General features: G+C 43.3%; 2 protein-coding genes and 2 non-coding genes across 10 annotated transcripts in view; all 4 read left to right on the top strand.

The window, feature by feature from the left end:
• Positions 1 to 6560, top strand: part of PIK3C2A (phosphatidylinositol-4-phosphate 3-kinase catalytic subunit type 2 alpha) — a 120777-nt gene extending 114217 nt beyond the window's left edge. For 5 of the 7 annotated variants that reach the window (XR_010147498.1, XM_009460000.4, XM_054661205.2 and 2 more), the window contains one exon: positions 3222 to 6560. Coding sequence is in view for 4 of the 7 variants with exons in the window: in XM_009460000.4 (XP_009458275.2) it covers positions 3222 to 3404 (183 nt within the window). In the remaining 3 variants the exon portion in view is untranslated. The remainder of the gene's footprint in view (positions 1 to 3221) is intronic. The other 2 variants (XR_010147496.1, XR_010147497.1) reach the window with 2 other exon arrangements.
• Positions 6561 to 13341: 6781 nt separating this feature from the next.
• Positions 13342 to 16728, top strand: RPS13 (ribosomal protein S13). Its single transcript, XM_003312935.6, has 6 exons — positions 13342 to 13522; positions 13664 to 13712; positions 13895 to 13973; positions 15519 to 15688; positions 15953 to 16053; positions 16655 to 16728. The coding sequence occupies exons 1-6, from the start codon at positions 13500 to 13502 to the stop codon at positions 16686 to 16688; spliced, it is 456 nt and encodes a 151-aa protein (XP_003312983.1). The 5' UTR covers positions 13342 to 13499; the 3' UTR covers positions 16689 to 16728.
• LOC112204958 (small nucleolar RNA SNORD14) lies at positions 15274 to 15363 on the top strand. The gene has a single exon (XR_002938686.1). It is a non-coding gene; the product is annotated as a small nucleolar RNA SNORD14 (small nucleolar RNA).
• On the top strand, positions 16377 to 16467 carry LOC112204961 (small nucleolar RNA SNORD14). The gene has a single exon (XR_002938689.2). It is a non-coding gene; the product is annotated as a small nucleolar RNA SNORD14 (small nucleolar RNA).
• Positions 16729 to 21075: the final 4347 nt, after the last annotated feature.

The following is a 21075-nucleotide window of genomic DNA, read 5'->3' as shown; positions in this document are numbered from 1 at the left end:
GAGGCAGAGTTTCGCTGTTGTTACCCAGGCTAGAGTGCAATAGAGCCATGTTGGCTCACTGCAACCTCCGCCTCCTGAGTTCAAGTGATTCTCCTGCCTCAGCCTCCTGAGTAGCTGGGATTACAGGCATGTGCCACCACGCCTGGCTGATTTTGTATTTTTAGTAGAGACGGGTTTCTCCATGTTGGTCAGGCTAGTTGTAAACTCGCAACCTCAGGTGATCTACCCGCCTCAGCCTCCCAAAGTGCTGGGATTACAGGCGTGAGCCACTGTGCCCGGCCATGAGATTATTTTTTATACAAAGCTAAAATCTTGATTTTCTGAGGCCATCTGTGGGGTCTCAGTTGTACCTGTTGGAACCACACAGGTATTCTTCTTCCTTCTATGCAGCAGCCCTTTCAGATAATTGAAGATCAGATGTCCTTCCCATTCTTTTAAAACATCTTTAGTACTTTTACCTTAATTAATTTGATAGGATATAGTTTCAAAATCATTGTCTTTCCAATGTTTTCCTCTTTTTTTTTTTTTTTGTGAGACGGACTGTCGCTCTGTCACCCAGGATGGAGTGCAGTGGTGCAATCTCAACTCACTGCAATGTCCGCCTCTGGGATTCAAGTGAGTCTCGTGCCTCAGCCTCCCAAGTAGCTGGGACTACAAGTGAACGCCACCACGCCCAGCTGTTTTTTGTATTTTTAGTAAAGTCGGGGTTTTACCATCTTGGCCAGGCTAGTCTCGAACTCAGGTGATCCACCCACCTCAGCCTCCCAAAGTGCTGGGATTACAGGCATGAGCCACCATACCCAGCCTGTTTTCCTCTTTTAGTAACCTTCTTAAAGTACTCAAAATTGAAAGCAGGCCAGGTACAGTGGCTCATGCCTATAATCCCAACACTTTGGGAGGCCAAGGCAGGAGGACTGGTTGAGCCCAGGAGTATTAGACCAGCCAGGGCAACATAGTGAGACCCTGTCTCTACAGAATATAAGAAATTAGCCTAGCATAGTGGCGTGCACCTGTTGTCCCAGCTACTCGAGAGACTGAGGTGGGAGGATCACTTGAGCCTCAGAGGTTGAGGCTTCAGTATGCTATGATTGCGCCACTGCACTGCAACTGAGGCAACAGAGCCAGACTGTCTCTCAGAAAAAAAAAATTGAAAGCAGGGCCATAGGTAGTGGCTCGTACCTCTAATCTTAGCACTTTGGAAAGCCAAGGCAGGAGGGTTGCTTGAGGCTGGGCGTTTGAGACCAGCCTGGCCAACATAGAGACACCCTATTCTACAAACAATTAAAAAAAAAATTGACCAGGCATGATGGCACGCACCTGTAGTCCTAGCTACTCGGGAGGCTGAGGCTGGAGGATCGCTTAAGCCCCTGAGTTTGAGGTTACAGTAAACCATGATTGTGCCACTGCACTCTAGTCTGGGCAATAGAGTGAGACACTGCCTCTTTAAAAAAAAAAAAAAAAAAAAAAAAGCAATAAGCAGAGTATCAACTGAATTGCATGGAGTATAACTGTGACTTCGCTGAGAAATACAGTAAACTTATAAACTTACTGCCTATTAAAACATGCTAAAGTTCTCCCCAATTCTCTCTCTTTAGGATAAACACATTTTTTGTACATTAATTAACATTATATCCACACAATGTCTGATTAGAAATCGGAAGCAAATAATTCTGATTTCTCATTATGGTTATAAATTTATTAAAACCTACAGAAAATCCTTTGACTTTTTTGTTTGTTTTTGAGACAGATTCTCACTCTGTCACCCAGACCAGAGCACAGTGGTGCAATCTCAGCTCACTGCAGCCTCCACCTCCCAGTTCAAGTGATTCTTGTGCCTCAACCTCCCGAGTAGCTGGGACTACAGGCATGTGCCACCATGCCCAGCTAATTTTTGTATTTTTAATAGAGACAGGGTTTTGCCCTGTTGCCCAGGCTGGTCTCAAACTCCTGACCCCAGGTGATCCACCCGCCTTGGCCTCCCACAGTGTTGGGATTACAGGCATGAGCCACCGTGTCCGGCCAATCCTTTGACATCTTTAAAGGCACATACAATGCTTGGTAAAGACCAACGGGTATTCTTAAAAGGTAGTGTAATTAGTGTTGTGTTTTTTTAGTAGAGACAGAGTTTCACCATGTTGGCCAGGCTGGTCTCGAACTCCTGACCTCAGGTGATCCCACCTGCCTTGGCCTCTCAAAGTGCTGGGATTACAGGCGTGAGCCCCTGTGCCTGGCTGTTTTAAGTTATTTTAGCCAAACAGTGAGGACTAGGTTAAGGAGATATTTCTCAAAACTTATGATGAGGCATTCTGGAAAAATTAAAATTCTAAGTGTTGATGTGAGTTTGAAACAGAATAGCTTTGTAACACTCCAGACTTGGTGCAAACTGCATTTTTAGTTGGTGATTTTGTATTGAATTATGAATAATCAAATGATTTCATAGTATTAAAAAATCCAACAGAAAAAAAGACAACAAAAGGAAAATTTAATCCCTCCTTTTTTGCAGAATAATTATAATTACCTCCCAATTAGCTTCCTTCCATTCTTTTTTTCCTCCCAGCTATTAGATCATCTTATGGGATACTGTAATTTCTTTTCCCTTTTCCATCACCTCCAGCTCAGATAAACTGTGTTTCTAGTTTTCATTTATTTTTATTTTTTATTTATTTATTTTTTAGACGGAGTTTTGCTCATGTTGCCCAGGCTGGAGTGCAATGGGGCCATCTTGGCTCACTGCAACCTCCGCCTCCGAGATTCAAGCGATTCTCCTGCCTCGGCCTCCTGAGTAGCTGGGATTACAGGCACCCGCCACCACGCTCAGCTAATTTTTGTATTTTTAGTAGAGACAAGGTTTCACCATGTTGGCCAGGCTGGTCTCGAACTCCTAACCTCAGGCGATCCACCCTCCTCAGCCTCCCAAAGTGCTGGGATTACAGGCGTGAGCCACCATGCCTGGCCTCTAGTTTTTATTTTTTAGCTAATGATTAGTCCCGCTTTGTATCTCTCTATGTCAGACATCACAGGAATGATAGTACAATCCAAGACTCCTGAAATACAAAATGTCCTTCTAAAGTATTGAGACAGAACCTACCGGATGTGTCATAATCAGTGTCACTCATTGTGGTCACTCTTTGGCTAATATTCTCATGTTTTCACTTGAAATGTTCCAAGAAACCAAACAAACTTTAATTTGTGATTTACTGTTCTTTTTTCCTTTGTTGTAGCTTGTATACAGTGGATATAGCAAAGAAACCCTAAGACAGCGAGAACTTCAACTAAGTGTACTCAGTGCAGAATCTCTGCGGGAGAATTTTTTCTTGGGTGGAGTAACCCTGCCTTTGAAAGATTTCAACTTGAGCAAAGAGACGGTTAAATGGTATCAGCTGACTGCAGCAACATACTTGTAAACTAGTGAATGTCTGAGCTTTGGAAGCATGAACAGTTATAAATGTGCATGCATACATGCACACACACACAGACACACACACACTTGTTAATTTTGTATAGTATTTTTATACTTGGACAGAACTTATAAAGTTAAATATACTTGCTGCATTTCAACACATCTGTTGGACCAACAGTCACATAACTAACCTTTTTGAATTTTTGGAAGCCATTGCTGTTTTAAAGTCATTATGTAGAATGCTACAAACCCTAAACTTAATATATACTAATTCCTGAAAAAGACTTTGAGACAGTACTATGTCACTTCAGCCACCTATTTTGCATTGTTTTCTATAAGGAGGCAAAGCATATGTGTTTTCCTGTTATACACCTTTTATAGCCTTTACCACTGTGTAATGTTCACAAACACCAAAGTAAAGGAAAAATGCAGGATGTTACCGTAAAATCCAGCTGCTATTCATGGAGCTGAAAAACAAAGCACAAATAATAGATAGCTATGTTAAGAACTACTAAGTAGTTTATAGAAGTAGGGAAAAACGTAATACTGCTTTTTATTCATGTCTTTAAAGCCTTTTTCAGAATAAGTGCCAATCACTGATGTTGTAAATAATGGTGCCTTAACTTTATATGCTTCCCTGGCACTTCGTTTCTGATTTTTTTTCCGATTTGATAAATAATTAGTACATAGTTTTCACTCACTTGCAGCTTACTAAAGACAAGAAATTATGTACATGTACTAATGTTTTTCCCGCAAAAAAATCCTTTACTTCTGATGTATGAATTAGTTATTTAAATAGTTAAGCCTAATACCTGAATAAGACTCACCAATGTGATTGTAAAATAAATTCTATCATTCCATTAAAATCCTACATTTATTCCCAGGAATGGTAATTTCACCTCCCTACATCTATACTCCACTCCCTCAGTAAATAAGTGAAAATTGTTAACCCATGTGCCCATTCCTGAGTAGGGCAGACTCTTCACAAGAGGCCCATGACAAGAATTCTAGGGTCCAGATTGAACTTTAATATAGACCTTTGTCTGTGTAGACCAGTTTGTCTTGTAAACTGTCTTACTTACGTATGTAAACATTTTACATTCACATGAGAAGTTATTTTCCTTTATATAATTGGATTCAGAATCATAAGGGACAGGGCTGAAATTATTCTACAGTAACCAGTAAGAGTAAGTTTCAGCCGGGCACGGTGGCTCCTGCCTGTAATCCCAACACTTTGGGAGGCCAAGGTGGGCGGATCACCTGAGGTCAGGAGTTTGAGACCAGCCTGGCCAACATGGCGAAACCCCGTCTACACAAAAATTAGCCAGGCGTGGTAGCGGGCATCTGTAATCCCAGCTACTTGGGGGGCTGAGGCAGGAGAATCACTTGAACCCAGGAGGTGGAGGTTGCAGTGAGCCGAGATCACGCCACTGCACTCCTGCCTGGGTGACGAGCAAAACTCCATCTTAAAAAAAAAGAAAAAAAGAGTAAGATTCATTTTTATTAGTTACTCAACTTCAGACACAATTTTGTTAATTTGGATATATACATATATATAATAACTCATGGTTAGAATAGAAATACAGATACTTTAAAAATGGTAATAGAAATTGTACCAATCAGGTTGCTGTGAGAAAACTGACAAAATATGCAATAAAGAATACCAAGAGAGAAAGGACAATCGCCAATTCAGTTGCCGAGAACAGAATTTTTATGAACTGCACAAATGTTTAATGTAAATGGTGATACCTACAGGGAAGAAATAGAAGAGTTGATAATATATCACTGGGACGGGGTGGGGGAAAGACTTGAAGTTTTTGGTGCCTAACACTAATGGTCCATATGTAGTTAAACCCATGAGTATGGTATATGAATGTCTTTTTTAAATGTTAAAATGTGTTGTCTATTTAATAAGTTAATTAAAATGCAGATCAAAGCACCACCATTTGCTTTTTCCACAGATCATTAACATTTCCTTAAAGTATGTAAGTACCTTTGCAAATGCAAATGTACTAGTAATTTTCACTTAAGCTTTTGAGACCGAATTCCATTCCACCAGTTATCACTTAGCCACTGTAATTTAAAAACAAACAAACAAACAAAAACTGTCTTGGTAGAGGTCGTTAATTAGACTCAACATGTACTGCCTTTTTGCAGTCTATTATGACAGTGTCTTTTAGCACAAATAATAGAGCTAAAAAATGTCCTGTCACTTCCATTATAAGAAATCTGGATTCATATCTAAAAGTGTATATTATAATACTGTACAGTTAAGAGTTCAGAACAAGTGGTAATGTTTTCTCTTAATTTAACTCATTTTGTGCCTTCTTTACTCATTCAAACACACATACATTTTACATATAGTTTATTTCTTTATGAAATGCTAATCTTCAGCCCGTACCAAAAAGTAGAGTGGAGCCTCTTTGCACTACTACTATCAATAAATTTTAAATCAGTTGGATTTTTAAGCATTTTTTAAAAGCTGACATTAAAGTAAATCTGAAAAAAGTTTAACAAACTGGCCAAGACACTAATTTTTATGTATAATCACAATATTTTATACTCACCTTTATTGACTAAAAATAAGTATGCTACATGTTGTCCTGCATCAGAAGAATTATTTCTTCTTGCCAGTGTTTTGGGATTTGAAGATAATGGTTCACTCAAAGAACCTATTATTTTCTCTACTGAGGAACCCAATGTAGAACTTGCACTGATTTTTTTATTACTGCCTTTATATGAATCTATAGGTATCTAAATGTTAAGGCATGTATGATCTTTGATCATTTCTTTTTTCAAATTAAAGTTGTATAAAAGTTTCAATATCTTGCCTTAAATTAGTTGCCTATTCTTTCTAGGATTCAAATATTGTGGCATTTAAAAAAGAAAACATTCACTTTTGAAACTTAGACTTCAGATCAAAAAGGACTGAACCCCCACTATCATAATCCATACATTCATTTCCATGTTGTTTGACTAGCAGTGCATATATGAATGAATATGGTAATTAATCTTATCTATAAGAACCAAATACTTTAATTATATTAAGATAGTGAATAAAGATGTATAATATTTTTATTAATACCTTGAATATATTCAGTGGATTGAATGTGACTTCATAACTGTACTACGATTGTATTAAAATATTTCTGGAATAAAAGAACTCTGCTATCATTTCTTTCCTTGTTGACATACTAACATTTTTGGTTCCAGACTTTGCAATGAGCTCACTCTTGATGTTCTTTGCATCTCACCCAGGAGTCTATTAGGTTTAATAATCCTGAATTTCAGAACTAACCTGTTAGTTGCCCCTAAAAATGTTCAAATAGAGATTCTGACTTCTGAGTGTTAACTCTTTTTTTTTTTTTTTTTTTTTTTGAGACAAGAGTTACTTTGTCTCCCAGGCCTGGAGTGCAGTGGCGACATCTCGGCTCACTGCAGCCTCCATCTCCTGGGTTAAAGCGATTCTCCTGCCTCAGCCTCCTGAGTAGCTGGAACTACAGGCACACACAACCACGCCCGGGTAATTTTTGTATTTTTAGTGTAGCAGGACAAGCCGCAGACAAAACTCCTCAGACACCGAGTTAAAGAAGGAAGGGGTTTATTCGGCCGCGGGCATTGGCAAGACTCCTGTCTCGAGCCAAGCCCCCCCAGGGAGCAATTCCTGTCCCTTTTAAGGGCTCACAACTCTAAGGGGGTGCGTGTGAGAGGGTCGTGATTGAGCAAGCCGGGGGTATGTGACTGGGGGCTGCATGCACCGGTAATTAGATCGGAACAAAACAGGATAGGGATTTTCACAGTGCATTTCTATACAATGTCTGTAATCTATAGATAACCCATTAGGTCAGGGGTCAATCTTTAACTACCAGGCCCAGGTTGTGGCAGCGGGCTGTCTGCCTGTGGATTTCATTTCTGCCTTTTAGTTTTTACTTCTTTCTTTGGAGGCAGAAATTGGGCATAAGACGATATGAGGGGTGGTCTCCTCCCTTATTAATAGATGGGGTTTCGCCATGTTGGCCAGGCTGGTCTCAAATTCCTGACCTCAAGTGATCCGCCTGCCTCGGCCTCCCGAAGTGCTGGGATTACAGCCACCACGCCGGGCCTGAGTGTTACTCTTTGAAGGTCTGGATTGCAACCACTTTGCTACAGTCCCATCACTATTTCTTAGAAGGGAAATGCTTCTGTGAGTATAGTCCCTGGCCTTTGGTACTTAAGATATTAAGTAGTCCTGCAACAGTTATATTATAGACGTATCTACAGAACTGAGAAATGTGGATTCTTCTTATACAGTACCTTCATCCTGTAATGGTAACAGTGTGAAGGTGTGGTTCTCTGACCCTAAGATGACATGTGAAAGGGCCCAGAGACCATGAAAGAGCAGTAACTCAATTAGAGCCAGCTTTGGGGGTGACAGTTTCTGTCAGAAAAAAAAAGGATCTTTATTTCATCCTTACTCTTGAAAAACTTCATTATGCAAGTCTTTAATCATTTACAAAATTAGATAACAGCATAATGAACTCCATGAGTGAATCCATCACACAGCTTCAATAGTTATTACCTTAGGGCTAACCTTGTTCCATCTGTATTAACTAAGATGTTCCTAGGTATGGATATCTTTGAATGTATCCTATTTAAGATTATTTATTTATTTATTTATTTTTTTTTTGAGATGGAGTCTCACTCTCGCCCAGGCTGGAGTGCAGTGGCGCGATCTCGGCTTACTGCAAGCTCCGCCTCCCAGGTTCATGCCGTTTTCCTGCCTCAGCCTTCTGAGTAGCTGGGACTACAGGCGCCCGCCACCACGCCCGGCTAATTTTTTGTATTTTTAGTAGAGACGGGGTTTCACCGTGTTGGCCAGGATGGTTTCGATCTCCTGACCTCGTGATCCACCCGCCTCGGCCTCCCAAAGTGCTGGGATTACAGGCGTGAGCCACCACGCCCAGCCGCCCTATTTAAGATTCTTAAAACTGTGGATCAGGGCTGGGTGCGGTGGCTCACCCCTATAATCCCAGCACTTTGGGAGGCCGAGGCAGGCGGATCACGAGGCCAGGAGTTCGAGACCAGCCTGGCCAATATGGTGAAACCCCCACCTCTACTAAAAATTTAAAAATTAGCCGGGCGTGGTGGCGCGTGCCTGTAATCCCAGCTACACAGGAAGCTGAGGCTGGAGAATTGTTTGAACCTGGGAAGCGGAGGTGGCAGTGAGCCGAGATCATGCCACTGCATTCCAGCCTGGGCGACAGAGCGAGACTCGTCTCCAACAACAACAACAAAAAGCCGGGTGTGGTGGCTCACGCCTATAATCCCAGCACTTTGGGAGGCTGAGGTGGGCAGATCACGAGGTCAGGAGTTCAAGACCAGCCTGGCCAAAATACTGAAACCCCATCTCTACTAAAAATACGAAAATTAGCTGGGTGTGGTGGCACGCACCTGTAGTCCCAGCTACTTGGGAGGCTGAGGCAGGACAATCGCTTGAACCCGGGAGGCAGAGGTTGCAGTGAGCTGAGACTGTGCCATTGCACTCCAGCCTGGGCAACAGAGTGAGACTCCGTCTCAAAAAAAAAAAAAAAAAACTGGATCAGTAGCTTTCTTCAGTTCTGAATACTTGCTAGCCATTATCGTTTCAAACATTTTGTCTGCCACCTTTTCGAACTCTGATTAAATGTATAATGTATAATAGACATTTCCACTCTTCTTCCATGTCTTCTCTTCATGTCTCTTTTTTTTTGTCCCTGCATTCTCAATAATTTTTTCTGACTTATTTTCTAATTCACTACTTCCAACTGTTTAACCTATCCATTAGTTTTTAAATTTTGGTGGTTCTATTTTCTTTTTCTTTTTTTGAGACGGGGTCTCAATCTGTTGCCCAGGTTGGAGTGCAGTGGCACAATCATGGGTCACTGCAGCCTCAGCCTCCCTGGGTTCAAATCATCCTCTCACTTCAGCCTCTGAAATAGCTGGGACTACAGGCACATGCCACCATGCCTGGCTAATTTTTGTATTTTTTGTAGAAATGGGGTTTCACCATGTTGCCCAGGCTGGTCTCAAACTCTCAAATACCTGGGCTCAAGCAATCTGTCCACCTTGGCTTCCCAAAGTGTTGGGATTACAGGCGGGAGCCATCATGCCCAGCCAATTCTTGTATTTTTTTCATTTCAAGAATCAGTATTTGGTTCTTTTTATTTGTTTGAATCATGATCCAGGAAAGACACACACCAACACTGTCAAGACCATTTAAAGAAAAAAAGTTGTGGTTTTTTTTGACCATTTAAAAAAAGAAAAGGTTTTTCCAATAAATGGTGCTGGTACAACTGGATAACCACATGCAAAAGCATCAGTAGGACTCTTACACCACATTAAAAAATTAACTCAAAATGGATCAAAGTAAAAAATATTAAAATAAATATTAAAATAAATATTAAAAAATATTAAAAATTCAGTTTGTAAAGCTATTTGATCACTGAACTTCTGCCCTTAATAAATGCATTAACAGTAACTATTTTCTAGATACTAAAATTATAACTTTCCCTTTGTCTAAAAAATTAGAAGTTTCCAATTTGCAAAAGCAGCTCTCACAAAAGCATGCCACATATAAAGGCAATGGAGCATGGCTTAATAGAAGGCAAACACCGTTTGATTAAAACTCAGCACTACATCGTATTTTATCATCATTACTGAATATACAAACATTACCAGATAAAATAACTATGGCAGGCCGGGTGCAGTGGCTCACACCTGTAATCCCAGCACTTTGGGAGGCTGAGGCGGGCGGATCACTTGAGATCAGGAGTTTGAGACCAGCCTGGCCAACATGATGAAACCCCCATCTCTACTAAAATACAAAAATTGGCCGGGCGTGGTGGCGGGTGCCAGTAGTCCCAGCTACTCGGGAGGCTGACGCAGGAGAATCTCTTGAACTCGGGAGGTGCAGGTTGCAGTGAGCCAAGATCAGGCCACTGCACTCCAGCCTGGGTGACAGAACGAGACTCTCTCAAAAAACAAAAACAAAAAACTTCATGTATAACTAACTGACAACCCAAATTACACACAGACATCCTGTAATCTGGGACTAGATTGCTAAATCTACTATTCCCATCATCTTCCTGAAATAATGTCTACAATCTAGACATCTACAAAGGGGGGAAAATGACATTATTTAGGTTCATTCTTTCAAATAATTACTGAGTACCTAACTTCCTGCCAGGCACTCTTGTGGGTGTTGGAGATAAAGCAATAAACGTTGTACTCTCAGAGCTAATTTTTATTGGAGGTGGACAGGCAACCAAACAAGCAACTAGAAAGGATGTTAGAGATTTGGGTGCTTTGAAGGTAATCAGTAGGATATTGTGTTGGGAAGAAGGACTACTTTAGATGATCCTATTTAGGGAAAGCCACCCTGAGATGACATGGAGGCCAGGATGTGAAAGTGAGACCTGAAAAGGTCTTGAGGAAGAGCAAGCACTTCAGGCAGTGCTTGCTCAGCAAGAAGAAGGGCTCTAAGCAGGAAAGGAACACATCGTTACCTTGTAGAATCAGAAAGGAGTAAGTGCGGTTGGAGCGTTTAGAATCGGGGGATAGTGGCAAGACGTGGGTCCAGGGATTGGATCTTAGGTGCATTGAGAAAGTATGGGAGGGATTTACACAGGGGAGCAATGAATTAATCTGCTTTATGTATTTAATGGATCACTCTGACTGCTAGGTGGAGAGTGGGTTGTGTTTAGAGTGGGGACGTGACCAGACGGTGTGGATACTACCGAGTTGCCCAGATAGGAGATGATGGTGGCTAGGACTGAAGGTGGAAATGGGGCAAAGGGAACATATTCGTGATACATTCTTGTGGTAGAGCTGGGATGACAGAGGGAAATCAGAGAAAAATGGAGATGCCTAGGTTTGTATTAAGTTTGAGCAAACAGGATCGTGTTTAACTGAAACAAAGGGGCATGGTTTGGGAATTGGAGTCATATTAAATTTGAGATACCTATTCCATATCTGAACTAAAAATGTAAAATTGGCTAATGATAAACTTTGCTAGAAAAAAAATTACCCAAATAGGGTACCCGATTTGACTAAAATTCCTAATGCTTTGGGAAAAGTTATTAATCAAATAGTGACAGATTATGGCTTTTTTTGGGGGGGAGGGGTGTTGTTTTCTTGGAGAACTGACCCGTTTGTTGTTATAAAGGGTTCTCTCTTTATCCCTGATACTTTTTTTTTGAGACGGAGTCTCGCTCTGCCACCTAGGCTGGAGTGCAGTGGTGCGATCGTGGCTTACTGCAAGCTCCGCCTCCCGGGTTCACGCCATTCTCCTGCCTCAGCCTCCTGAGTAGCTGGGACTACAGGCGCCCGCCACCACGCCCGTCTAATTTTTTTGTATTTTTAGTAGAGACGGAGTTTCACCGTGTTAGCCAGGATGGTCTCGATCTCTTGATCTCGTGATCCCCCCGCCTCGGCCTCCCAAAGTGCTGGGATTACAGGCGTGAGCCACCGCGCCCGGCTATCCCTGATAACTTTATTTCAAATAGTGACAGGTTAAAAGTTAAGAGCGGATGTTTCAGTATCTAGTTTCCCAGCGTCTTGCCAGTTACTTTAAGCTTGTCGACGGGAGTTTGATTTCACTGACCTCCCTCCTTCCTAGAGCTATGCTTACTTTTTAAAAATTTAAAAAGCTGCTTCATTTGCCCATTTTTTCAACGCATTGTTGTGTACCGGCACTGAGTCAGTCTTTTTCTTTCTTTCCTTTTTTTTTTTTTTTTAAGACAGAGTCTTGCTCTGTTGCCCAGGCTGGCGCGCAGTGGTGCTATCTCGGCTCACCGCAATGTCCTTCGCGGCTCCAGAGATTCTCCACCTCAGCCTCCTTCGTAGCTGGAACCAAAGGCACGAGCGAGCACGCCCGGCTAATTCTTTGTATTTATAGAGAGGGGGTTTCGCCATGTTGCCCAGGCTAGGTCTGTCTTAAAAGAGCTTCTTTCGGCCAGGCGCGGTGGCTCACGTCTGTAATCCCAGCACTTTGGGAGGCCGAGGCGGGCGGATCACCTGAGGTCGGGAGCTCAAGACCAGCCTGACCAACATGGAAAAACCCGTCTCTACTAAAAATACAAAATTAGCTGGAAGTGGTGGCGCATGCCTGTGATCCCAGCTACTCAGGAGGCTGAGGCAGGAGAATCGCTTGAACCCGGGAGGCGGAGGGTGCGGCAAGCCGAGATCGCGCCATTGCACTCCAGCCTGGGAATCAAGAGCGAAACTCCGTCTCAAAAAAAAAAAAAAAAAAAGCTTCTTCCTTGACGGTTCCCTTTTCCCAGGAAATTCAAATGCTTCATTTTATCCCTCATCCTCTTGGCCTTTGCAATCTTGCTCCCAAGGCTCTTCCCTGCCCGCCAACTCTCTCACTTGGGAACATGGCTCCGTAAGCTTCTGCCCAATCCTTCTCCCCGGCGAGCCCAGCGCCCCAGAGCCCTGCGCAGGAGAATTCGAGTGCGGAGGGCGGCAGGCATCCGTGGGGACCTGGTTCAACTCCTTAGACCGGTTCTTCACCGTCAGCGACTCTCCCCTGACAGATTAGGGTAGGATTTAGAAATGAGAAATGGAAGCGCTGGCTGGGCGGTAGCCGCTGCCATGGCTTCCCGTGTGGTCCTCATCACATGCTATTGTATCTGTTAATTTATTAGGCGCAGGGCCGACTCTGAGGGATCTAGTGCCAGGACAAAGCCAGGCACTGGTGAATGAGCAAACACCTGTGTATGGCTGCTTCTTCCAGCCCTACCTGCTCCATACCCACCCCCAGCGCAGCATTCGAATCTTTATGATCTCGGCGTCCACAGGGAATTTCGACGCAAGCTGGCGTCAGCCTCAAATTCCCGCTCTGGCCACAAGGCTGACCAAAGACCGATGCATGCCGGGATGAGGCCCGATTGACGATCTCTTGCGACGCTGAAATGCATTTCGGGAGATGTAGTCACACAGACGGGAGGTGGCTGCGCAGCGTAGCTCCGCCTCCTGCGTGAGAGGAAGCGGGGACGTGTGAGGTCACTTCCTGCGTGTTGGGTGGCTTCCTGCGGCGTTTCCACTCTCGCTCTCCTTTCGTTGCCTGATCGCCGCCATCATGGGTCGCATGCATGCTCCCGGGTGAGCTCGGGGTATCAAGCCGGATTGCTGGGCGGGGGGTGGGAGGAAGACAGGGAGTGTGGGCAGCGGGCCGAGGGGATGATGTTCTGGGCTGCTCTGGCACGAGCCGCCACCTCACCTCGAGACTGCTTCTCTCCCCAGGAAGGGCCTGTCCCAGTCGGCTTTACCCTATCGACGCAGCGTCCCCACTGTAAGTAGCGCGCTGGGACCGGGGAGAATCCGGGGAGGGGGTTGGCATTTGTCTCGGGTGAAGCGACGCCAGGGTGAGGAACTTGCGTGTATGAGGAGCGCGGTTTTGCGGAAGGAGAGACCGCTGTTCTGCGGCGCCATTCCTGGGTTCTCATCCTAAGGCTGCTTTCTATTCCATAACAGTGGTTGAAGTTGACATCTGACGACGTGAAGGAGCAGATTTACAAACTGGCCAAGAAGGGCCTTACTCCTTCACAGATCGGTGAGTGTTTGTGTCTAATATAGTCTCTTTCGCCTGTCCTCGTGTGACTTGTAGGATCTAGTAGATGGTAAAGTTATTTTTAAAATAGCCAAAACTATGGTCTCGCCACCGTGCTAGAGGCATCATTGTAAGCACTTCACATGTACTGATTTCGTTTAATTCTGACCACAATACTTTGAAATAAATCTTCGTGGCTTTCACCCCAGTTTACAGTTGAGGAAGCAGAGGCACAGTGCAGCTGGATACTAACCAGCCCCAAATCACACAGCTGTCAAGTGGAGGAGTTGGAATTGGCTAAGCAGAGTGCCTGACACAGTTCCTCACAGTTAGGTGTGGTTTGAATCTCAGCTGCGTGTGACTTCGTGCAAGTGGCTTCATTCAGCAAATGTTTACCTTCTATGTGCTGAACATGGTTCTGGGGCCTGAGAACATACTACCCTCCTACTCCCCCGCCCAAAAAAGCCAGCCGCAATGTGCCTGTAGTCCCAGATACTTGGGATGCAGAGGTGGGAGGATCACCTGAGCCCAGAAGTCCCAGGCTGCAGTGAGCTATGATGAAGCCACTGCACTCCTGGGTGACAGAGAGACCCCACCTCTTTTTTTTTTTTTGAGACAGTCTCGCTCTTGTCGCCCAGTCTGGAGTGCAGTGGCGTGATCTCAGCTCACTGCAACCTCCACCTCCTGGATTCAAGCGATTCTCCTGCCTCAGCCTCCCGAATAGGTGGGATTACAGGCGCCCGCCAGCAGGCCAGCTAATTTGTGTGTTTTTGTTTTTATTTGAGACCGATTCTCACTTTGTCACCCAGGCTGGAGTGCAGTGGTACGATCTCGGCTCACTGCAACCTCCGCCTCCTGGGTTCAAGCAAGCAGTTCTCCTGCCTCTGCCTCTGGAGTAGCTGAGACTACAGGCCGCACCACCACGCCCGGCTAATTTTTGTATTTTTAGTAGAGACGAGGTTTCACCATGTTGGCCAGGCTGGTCTCAGACTCCTGACCTCAGGTGATCCACTGCCTCGGCCTCCCAAAGTGCTGGGATTACAGGCGTGAGCCACACCACCTGAGCCCACCTCTTAAAAGGGGGAGGGGGGTGCAAAATATCTGTACTCCTGGAGCTTGTAGTCTAATTGGAGGTATGACACATCAAAAGAAAATATGTCATAGATTGTAAGTAGTCAGAGCTCATTAGAGGTTTAAAAGAAATAACGTGTAAAGTTTTTAGAAGAATATCTGACCAGAGTTCTCAATAAATGTTAGCTGTGGAATCTCATTAATCCCTTTGGTCATCTGTATTCCAGCAAGCTCACTGTGATGATGGTTTTCCAACATTCGCAGTTTCCACCAGAAAGGTTTTCCTTAGTGTTGGGTAAACCTTCCTTGGATGTCTGAGTGAGCTTTATGTGCATTCTCACGTTGGTTTCTGTGATGTATAAAAGTATACCCCCATCTTACAGATAGGAAACTATGCCCTGATTTCTGAGCCTTGACATCATCACATTCTCCAGTTTGTGTTTCGTGTTGAAAGTTAAAACGTGATTCCCTTTTCAGGTGTAATCCTGAGAGATTCACATGGTGTTGCACAAGTACGTTTTGTGACAGGCAATAAAATTTTAAGAATTCTTAAGTCTAAGGGACTTGCTCCTGATCTTCCTGAAGATCTCTACCATTTAATTAAGAAAGCAGTTGCTGTTCGAAAGCATCTTGAGAGGAACAGAAAGGTAAGCTAATAAATAAAACCTGGTGCTAAGTAGGACTGCTTGTACTAAATTTTTTCGGTAAAATGTAATGCATCTGGTTTGAATTATCCAAGGTGGCTTAGTACACAAACCAGTGTAGTGCTGCTTTGAAGTTCAAATTCTATCCAAAGAGATTTTCATTATAGAAAGTGCATGGTAGCTCTACATTCTCTTATTAAATTAATGTTTGATAATGTTAGGTCATTTTGGGTGATTTTCTTGAATTGCAGCAAATTTTATTTTTAGGATAAGGATGCTAAATTCCGTCTGATTCTGATAGAGAGCCGGATTCACCGTTTGGCTCGATATTATAAGACCAAGCGAGTCCTCCCTCCCAATTGGAAATAGTAAGTATCAACTCTTTTGTCGTTGTTATCAAGAATAGGAGTCAGCCAGTAGTAAAAGTCCTAGTAGTAAATATGTTCAGCCTTGGGGGCTATTTTGTTAACTGCTCTTTGAGCTCTGGCCTGGTAGTGGGAAAGCAGCCACAGGCAATACATAATCGAATGGGTGTGGCTGCTTGTCTTTAATAAAGACAAGCAGAGGGCCATAGTTGCAGACCCCAGATTTAGACCATGAATAAGCCCTTTGACTCTCTCTTAGATAGTAGGTAGATTTTCCTTTCATACCTCTACTCCCAGGAGTTTGAATTAATTTTCACATGAATTGCTCACTATGATGATTGGTCGCCAGACATTCGCAGTTTCCACCAGAAATGTTTTTCCTTATGTTGGCCAGTTCTTCCTTGGATGTCTGAGTGAGCATCTTCATTCATTGTGCTTGAACACAATGAGTTGTTTCAGGTATTCAGTAGTTTGGTGCACTTTATATAGTTTGGATTTATTAACTGTTTGAGAATAGCACCATTAGTGGGGAGATTCTGTTAATGAATGTGGAGGGACCAGTATTAATCCTGATTTTCTTTCTTTCCCCTTTTTTCTTTTTCAGTGAATCATCTACAGCCTCTGCCCTGGTCGCATAAATTTGTCTGTGTACTCAAGCAATAAAATGATTGTTTAAAAGCATGTTTCATATTTATTTTCCTAGAAGAAAAATTATATATATCAGTGGTTCATATGTGTTGATCTTGTTTGATGGGGAAGTGTTTCAGGTGATTGATGTTAGGATTCCAGGGAGCAGTAAGATCCTGTCCATCACATCCCTTCATTGGCCCCTTAAACCAGTTGAGCAGCTTATAACCTCATAGGTGGTTGCTTTAAACATGGAGAACTGGAAGACACTAGGAAATAATGCCTTTGTGTTTGTTTTGGTGTCATGGCAAAAATGTTTCTAAGTATTTTTGATACATTTAATGTTAAAAGACTGAGACAGATCCCTGGCAGATGTTAACCACTTGTAGCATCAGAAATAGTAATATTAGGTTGGTGCAAAAGTAATTGTGGTTTTTGCCATTACTTTAATGCAAAAACCACATTTACTTTTGCACTAACCTAATACATAAAAGTGTCACTGGAGGGAGGGGAATCTGATATGGAGAGACATTGGATCTTGTGAGGGTTAAAGATGAAGGAATCTAGGGGACAGTAAACAGGCACAGTTCGTTTGGAGCATTGGGGGTTTAGGAAGAATATCTGAAGTGGGCTTGGGTTCCTGGCCTTTGAAAATCTTTGGATGGGTTAAAGTAAGATTTACTTGTTCTGGTATTGTGTTTTAATTTAATTCTTAACCTAATGGGGTACATGGGTATTGCTGCTTGAATGAGTAAAATCTCAGACAACCCTAGGGAGTGGTTCAAGGTTGTAAGACTTAGAAATGGTTAAACTGCATGTCTGGCTGGTGTTTGTTTACAGAGCCATGATCCTTCAGAATTCAGAAATGGCTGCACGTGTTGGCTCATGCCTGTAATCCCCGCACTTTGGGAGGCCAAGGTGGGTGGATCACCTGAGGTCAGAAGTTCAAGACTAGCCTGGCCAACATGGTGAAACCCTGTCATTACTAAAAATACAAAAATAAGCTGGGCATGGTGGCAGGCACCTGTAACCCAGGAGGTGGAAGTTGCAGTGAGCTGAGATCACATCACTGCACTCCAGCCTGGGTGACAGTGAGACTCCGTCTCAAAAAAAAAAAAAAAGCATCTATATGCTTTTTTTTTTTTTCCTAACATCTACTTTGACCCAGTTGGAAATAGCATATGCACATTATTTGTCCTAATCTATCCATGTGAGCACCTAGAATTTGTAGGTTTCCTGCAACAACTGTTTTCTTCCTTGAAAAATCATCTTTTCAAGTGGTAGGTGTCCATCTTACAGTATCGCTCTGTCGCCCGGGCTGGAGTGCAGTGGCGTGATCTCAGCTCATTGCAAGCTCCACCTGCTGGGTTAATGCCATTCTCCTGCCTCAGCCTCCTGTGTAGCTGGGACTACAGGCACCTGCCATCATGCCCGGCTAATTTTTTGTATTTTTAGTAGAGACGGGGTTTCACCGTGTTAGCCAGGATGGTCTCGATCTCCTGACTTCGTGATCCGCCCACCTTGGCCTCCCAAAGTGCTAGGATTACAGGCGTGAGCCACTGCGCCCAGCCTATTTTTTTATTTTTTATTTTTTGAGACGGAGTTTCACTCTTGTTGCCCAGGCTGGAGTCCAATGGCGCAATCTCTGTTCAACTGCAACCTCTGCATCCCGCGTTCAGGTGATTCTACTGCCTCAGCTTCCCAAGTAGCTGGGATTACAGGCATGAGCTACCATGCCTGGCTAATTTTGTATTTTTTTTTTTTAGTAGAAACGGGGTTTCACCATGTTGGTCAGGCTGCTTTTGAACTCCTGACCTCATGTGAGCCACTGTGCCCAGCCCATCTTATTATTCTTAAACTTACACATGTATGTGGTTTTATTTATCTTTTCAGTCTCACTCTCACCCAGGCTGGAGTGCAGTGGTATGATCTTGGGTCACTGCAACCTTCATCTCCTAGGTTCAAGCAATTTTTGTGCCTCAGCCTCCTGAGTAGCTGGGGTTACCGGTGCCTGCTACCATGATTGGCTAATTTTCGTATTTTTAGTAGAAATGGGATTTTGCCATGTTGGCCAGGCTGGTCTCAAACTCCTGGCCTCAAGAGATCTGCCCACCTCGGCCTCCCAAACTGCTGGGATTACAGGTGTGAGCCACTGCGCCCAGCCTGTTGAATCATTTGGGAAGACATAACTAAAAACAATCTTTTCCTTTTTGCAGCCCCACCTTCCTGAAGATGAGGGCAACCACTTTAAATACATAGCTGTTTTTCTGGTATATAATATGCCTTCTTACCATTTTTTTTTGGAGACAGAGTCTCACTCCGTCGCCCAGGCTGGAGTGCAGTGGCATGATCTCGGCTCACTGCAACCTCCACCTCCCAGGTTCAAGCAATTCTCTTGCCTCAGCCTCCCGAGTAGCTGGGATTACAAGCATACGCCACCATGCCCAGCTAATTTTTGTATTTTTAGTAGAGATGGGGTTCCACCATGTTGGTCAGGCTGGTCTTGAACTCCTGACCTCGTGATCTGCCCGCCTTAGCCTCACAAAATGCTGGGATAACAGGTGTGAGCCACCGCGCCCGGCCCACTTTCTTATTTCTAAGTAACATTCTTTTTTAAAAAATTGAGGTGAAATTCACATTATAAAATTCCCCATTTTAAAGTGAACAATTCAGTGGCATTTGTTTGTTCATAATATTGTACAACCACCACCTTTATGTAGTTCCAAAACATTTTTCATCACCTTGAAGCAAAACCCCACACTCCTGTTGACTTAGTCCCAGCATTTTGGGAGGCTGAGATGGGAGGAACGCTTGAGCCCAGGAGTTTAGAGAGCAGCCTAGGCAACATAGACCTCTGTCTCAAAAAACAAAAAGCCCATACTCATTAAGCAGTTACCCCATTTTTTACTCCCCCCACCAACCCCTAGCAGCCACCAATCCGCTTTCCGTTTTTATGGATTTGCCTTTTCTGGATATTTCATATAAGTGGATTCATACAGTATCTGACCTTTTGTGTGTGGCAGTCTTTCACTTAGCATGATGTTTTTGAGGTTCACTAACATAGCATGTGTCAGTATTTCATTCCTTTTTGTGGCTGAATAGTATTTCCCTATGTGTACCACAGTTTGTTTATGCATTTATTAGTTGATGGATATTTGGATTGTTTCCACCTTTTGACTGTTTCAAATAGTGCTGCTCTGAATATTTGTGTACATGTACTTGTTTGAGTACCTGTTTTCAATTTTTGGGGTGTGTATCTAGGAGAATTGCTCCAAATAACATTTTTATGCCCCTTTCCTGGCATCCTCATAATTCTGTAATCGTTTATGGTTCAATCAATATTCTGTGTTTACATTTCTATGACTTTTATATACAGTGTTGACGTGATTCCATATTTACAATTCTGTAAATATATCTACAAAAAAATGTTAGTAATTACCTTGTTTTTCCATCTGCTTAGAGTTCTGTGTTCCTGTTTCTATCTCATCCCCAAACTTTGAGCCATAGTTTAATCTCAGTATATTCAAACAGGGTTACTCTTTTTGTTTTTCCTTGGTGATACCCTCCCAGGATGCTTCATCCTCTAGTGCCAGTTTAGACAGCTTACCCTGAGACCTGTAGTTCTGGGATCCCCGTTCACCATCAATCTGAATATTCTGTCTCCAGTGTCAGATTCCTCCTTCCTTATCTTCTGTCTTCCTCTTTCTTGGTTTGCTCCCTTTTGGAGGATGTGGGAAACACCGCCTTTAGCAATCCCTAACAAAAGGCTCAGTCCTTGGACCTCATTTTTTCTGTTCATCTCAACTCCTGGTAACTTCATCTCATCTATGGCTTTCCATGCCATCTTTAAAGCTACTACACTCAAATTCATATCTCCAAGGCAGACCCTCCTTGGACTCCAGACTTAGGTGTGCATCTGCCTATTCTGTATCCCCCCTTGAATCGCTGATAAACACCGGATATTTTGACTCTTTTTTTTTTTTTTTGAGACGGAGTTTCATTCTTGTTGCCCAGGCTGGAGTGCAATAGCACGATCTCAGCTCACTGCAACCTCCACCTCCCAGGTTCAAGTGATTCTCCTGCCTCTGCCTCCCAGTAGGTGGGATTACAGGTGCCCACCGTCACTCCTGGCTAATTTTTTGTATTTTTAGTAGAGACGGTTTCGCCATGTTGGCCAGGCTGATCTCAAACTCCTGACCTCAAGTGATCCGCCCGCCTCGGCCTCCCAAAGTGCTGTGATTACAGGCATAAGCCACCGTGCCTGGCCGGAAATAATTTTCCTTAAACGTTTTTAGCATCGCTTATTGTTTATAGCTTTAAAAACAAAAACCAAATGCTATTGCCGAGAAGTCAGATGTTATTCTGATTCCTACTTCTTTGTAACTTGGTGGTTTGTTT

This window comes from Pan troglodytes, chromosome 9, assembly GCF_028858775.2.
Source record: "Pan troglodytes isolate AG18354 chromosome 9, NHGRI_mPanTro3-v2.0_pri, whole genome shotgun sequence".
Classification (NCBI taxonomy): Eukaryota; Metazoa; Chordata; class Mammalia; order Primates; family Hominidae; genus Pan; species Pan troglodytes.
Note: the sequence above shows the minus strand (reverse complement) of the source record. Positions and strands in the feature narration are given on the sequence as shown.

Coding starts and splice junctions, on each gene's coding strand:
- RPS13 (XM_003312935.6), top strand. CDS start 13,500: ATGGGTCGCATGCATGCTCCCGG. Junction 13,713..13,894: donor ATCGACGCAGCGTCCCCACT/GTAAGTAGCGCG, acceptor ATTCCATAACAG/TGGTTGAAGTTGACATCTGA. Junction 16,054..16,654: donor CTCCCTCCCAATTGGAAATA/GTAAGTATCAAC, acceptor TTTCTTTTTCAG/TGAATCATCTACAGCCTCTG.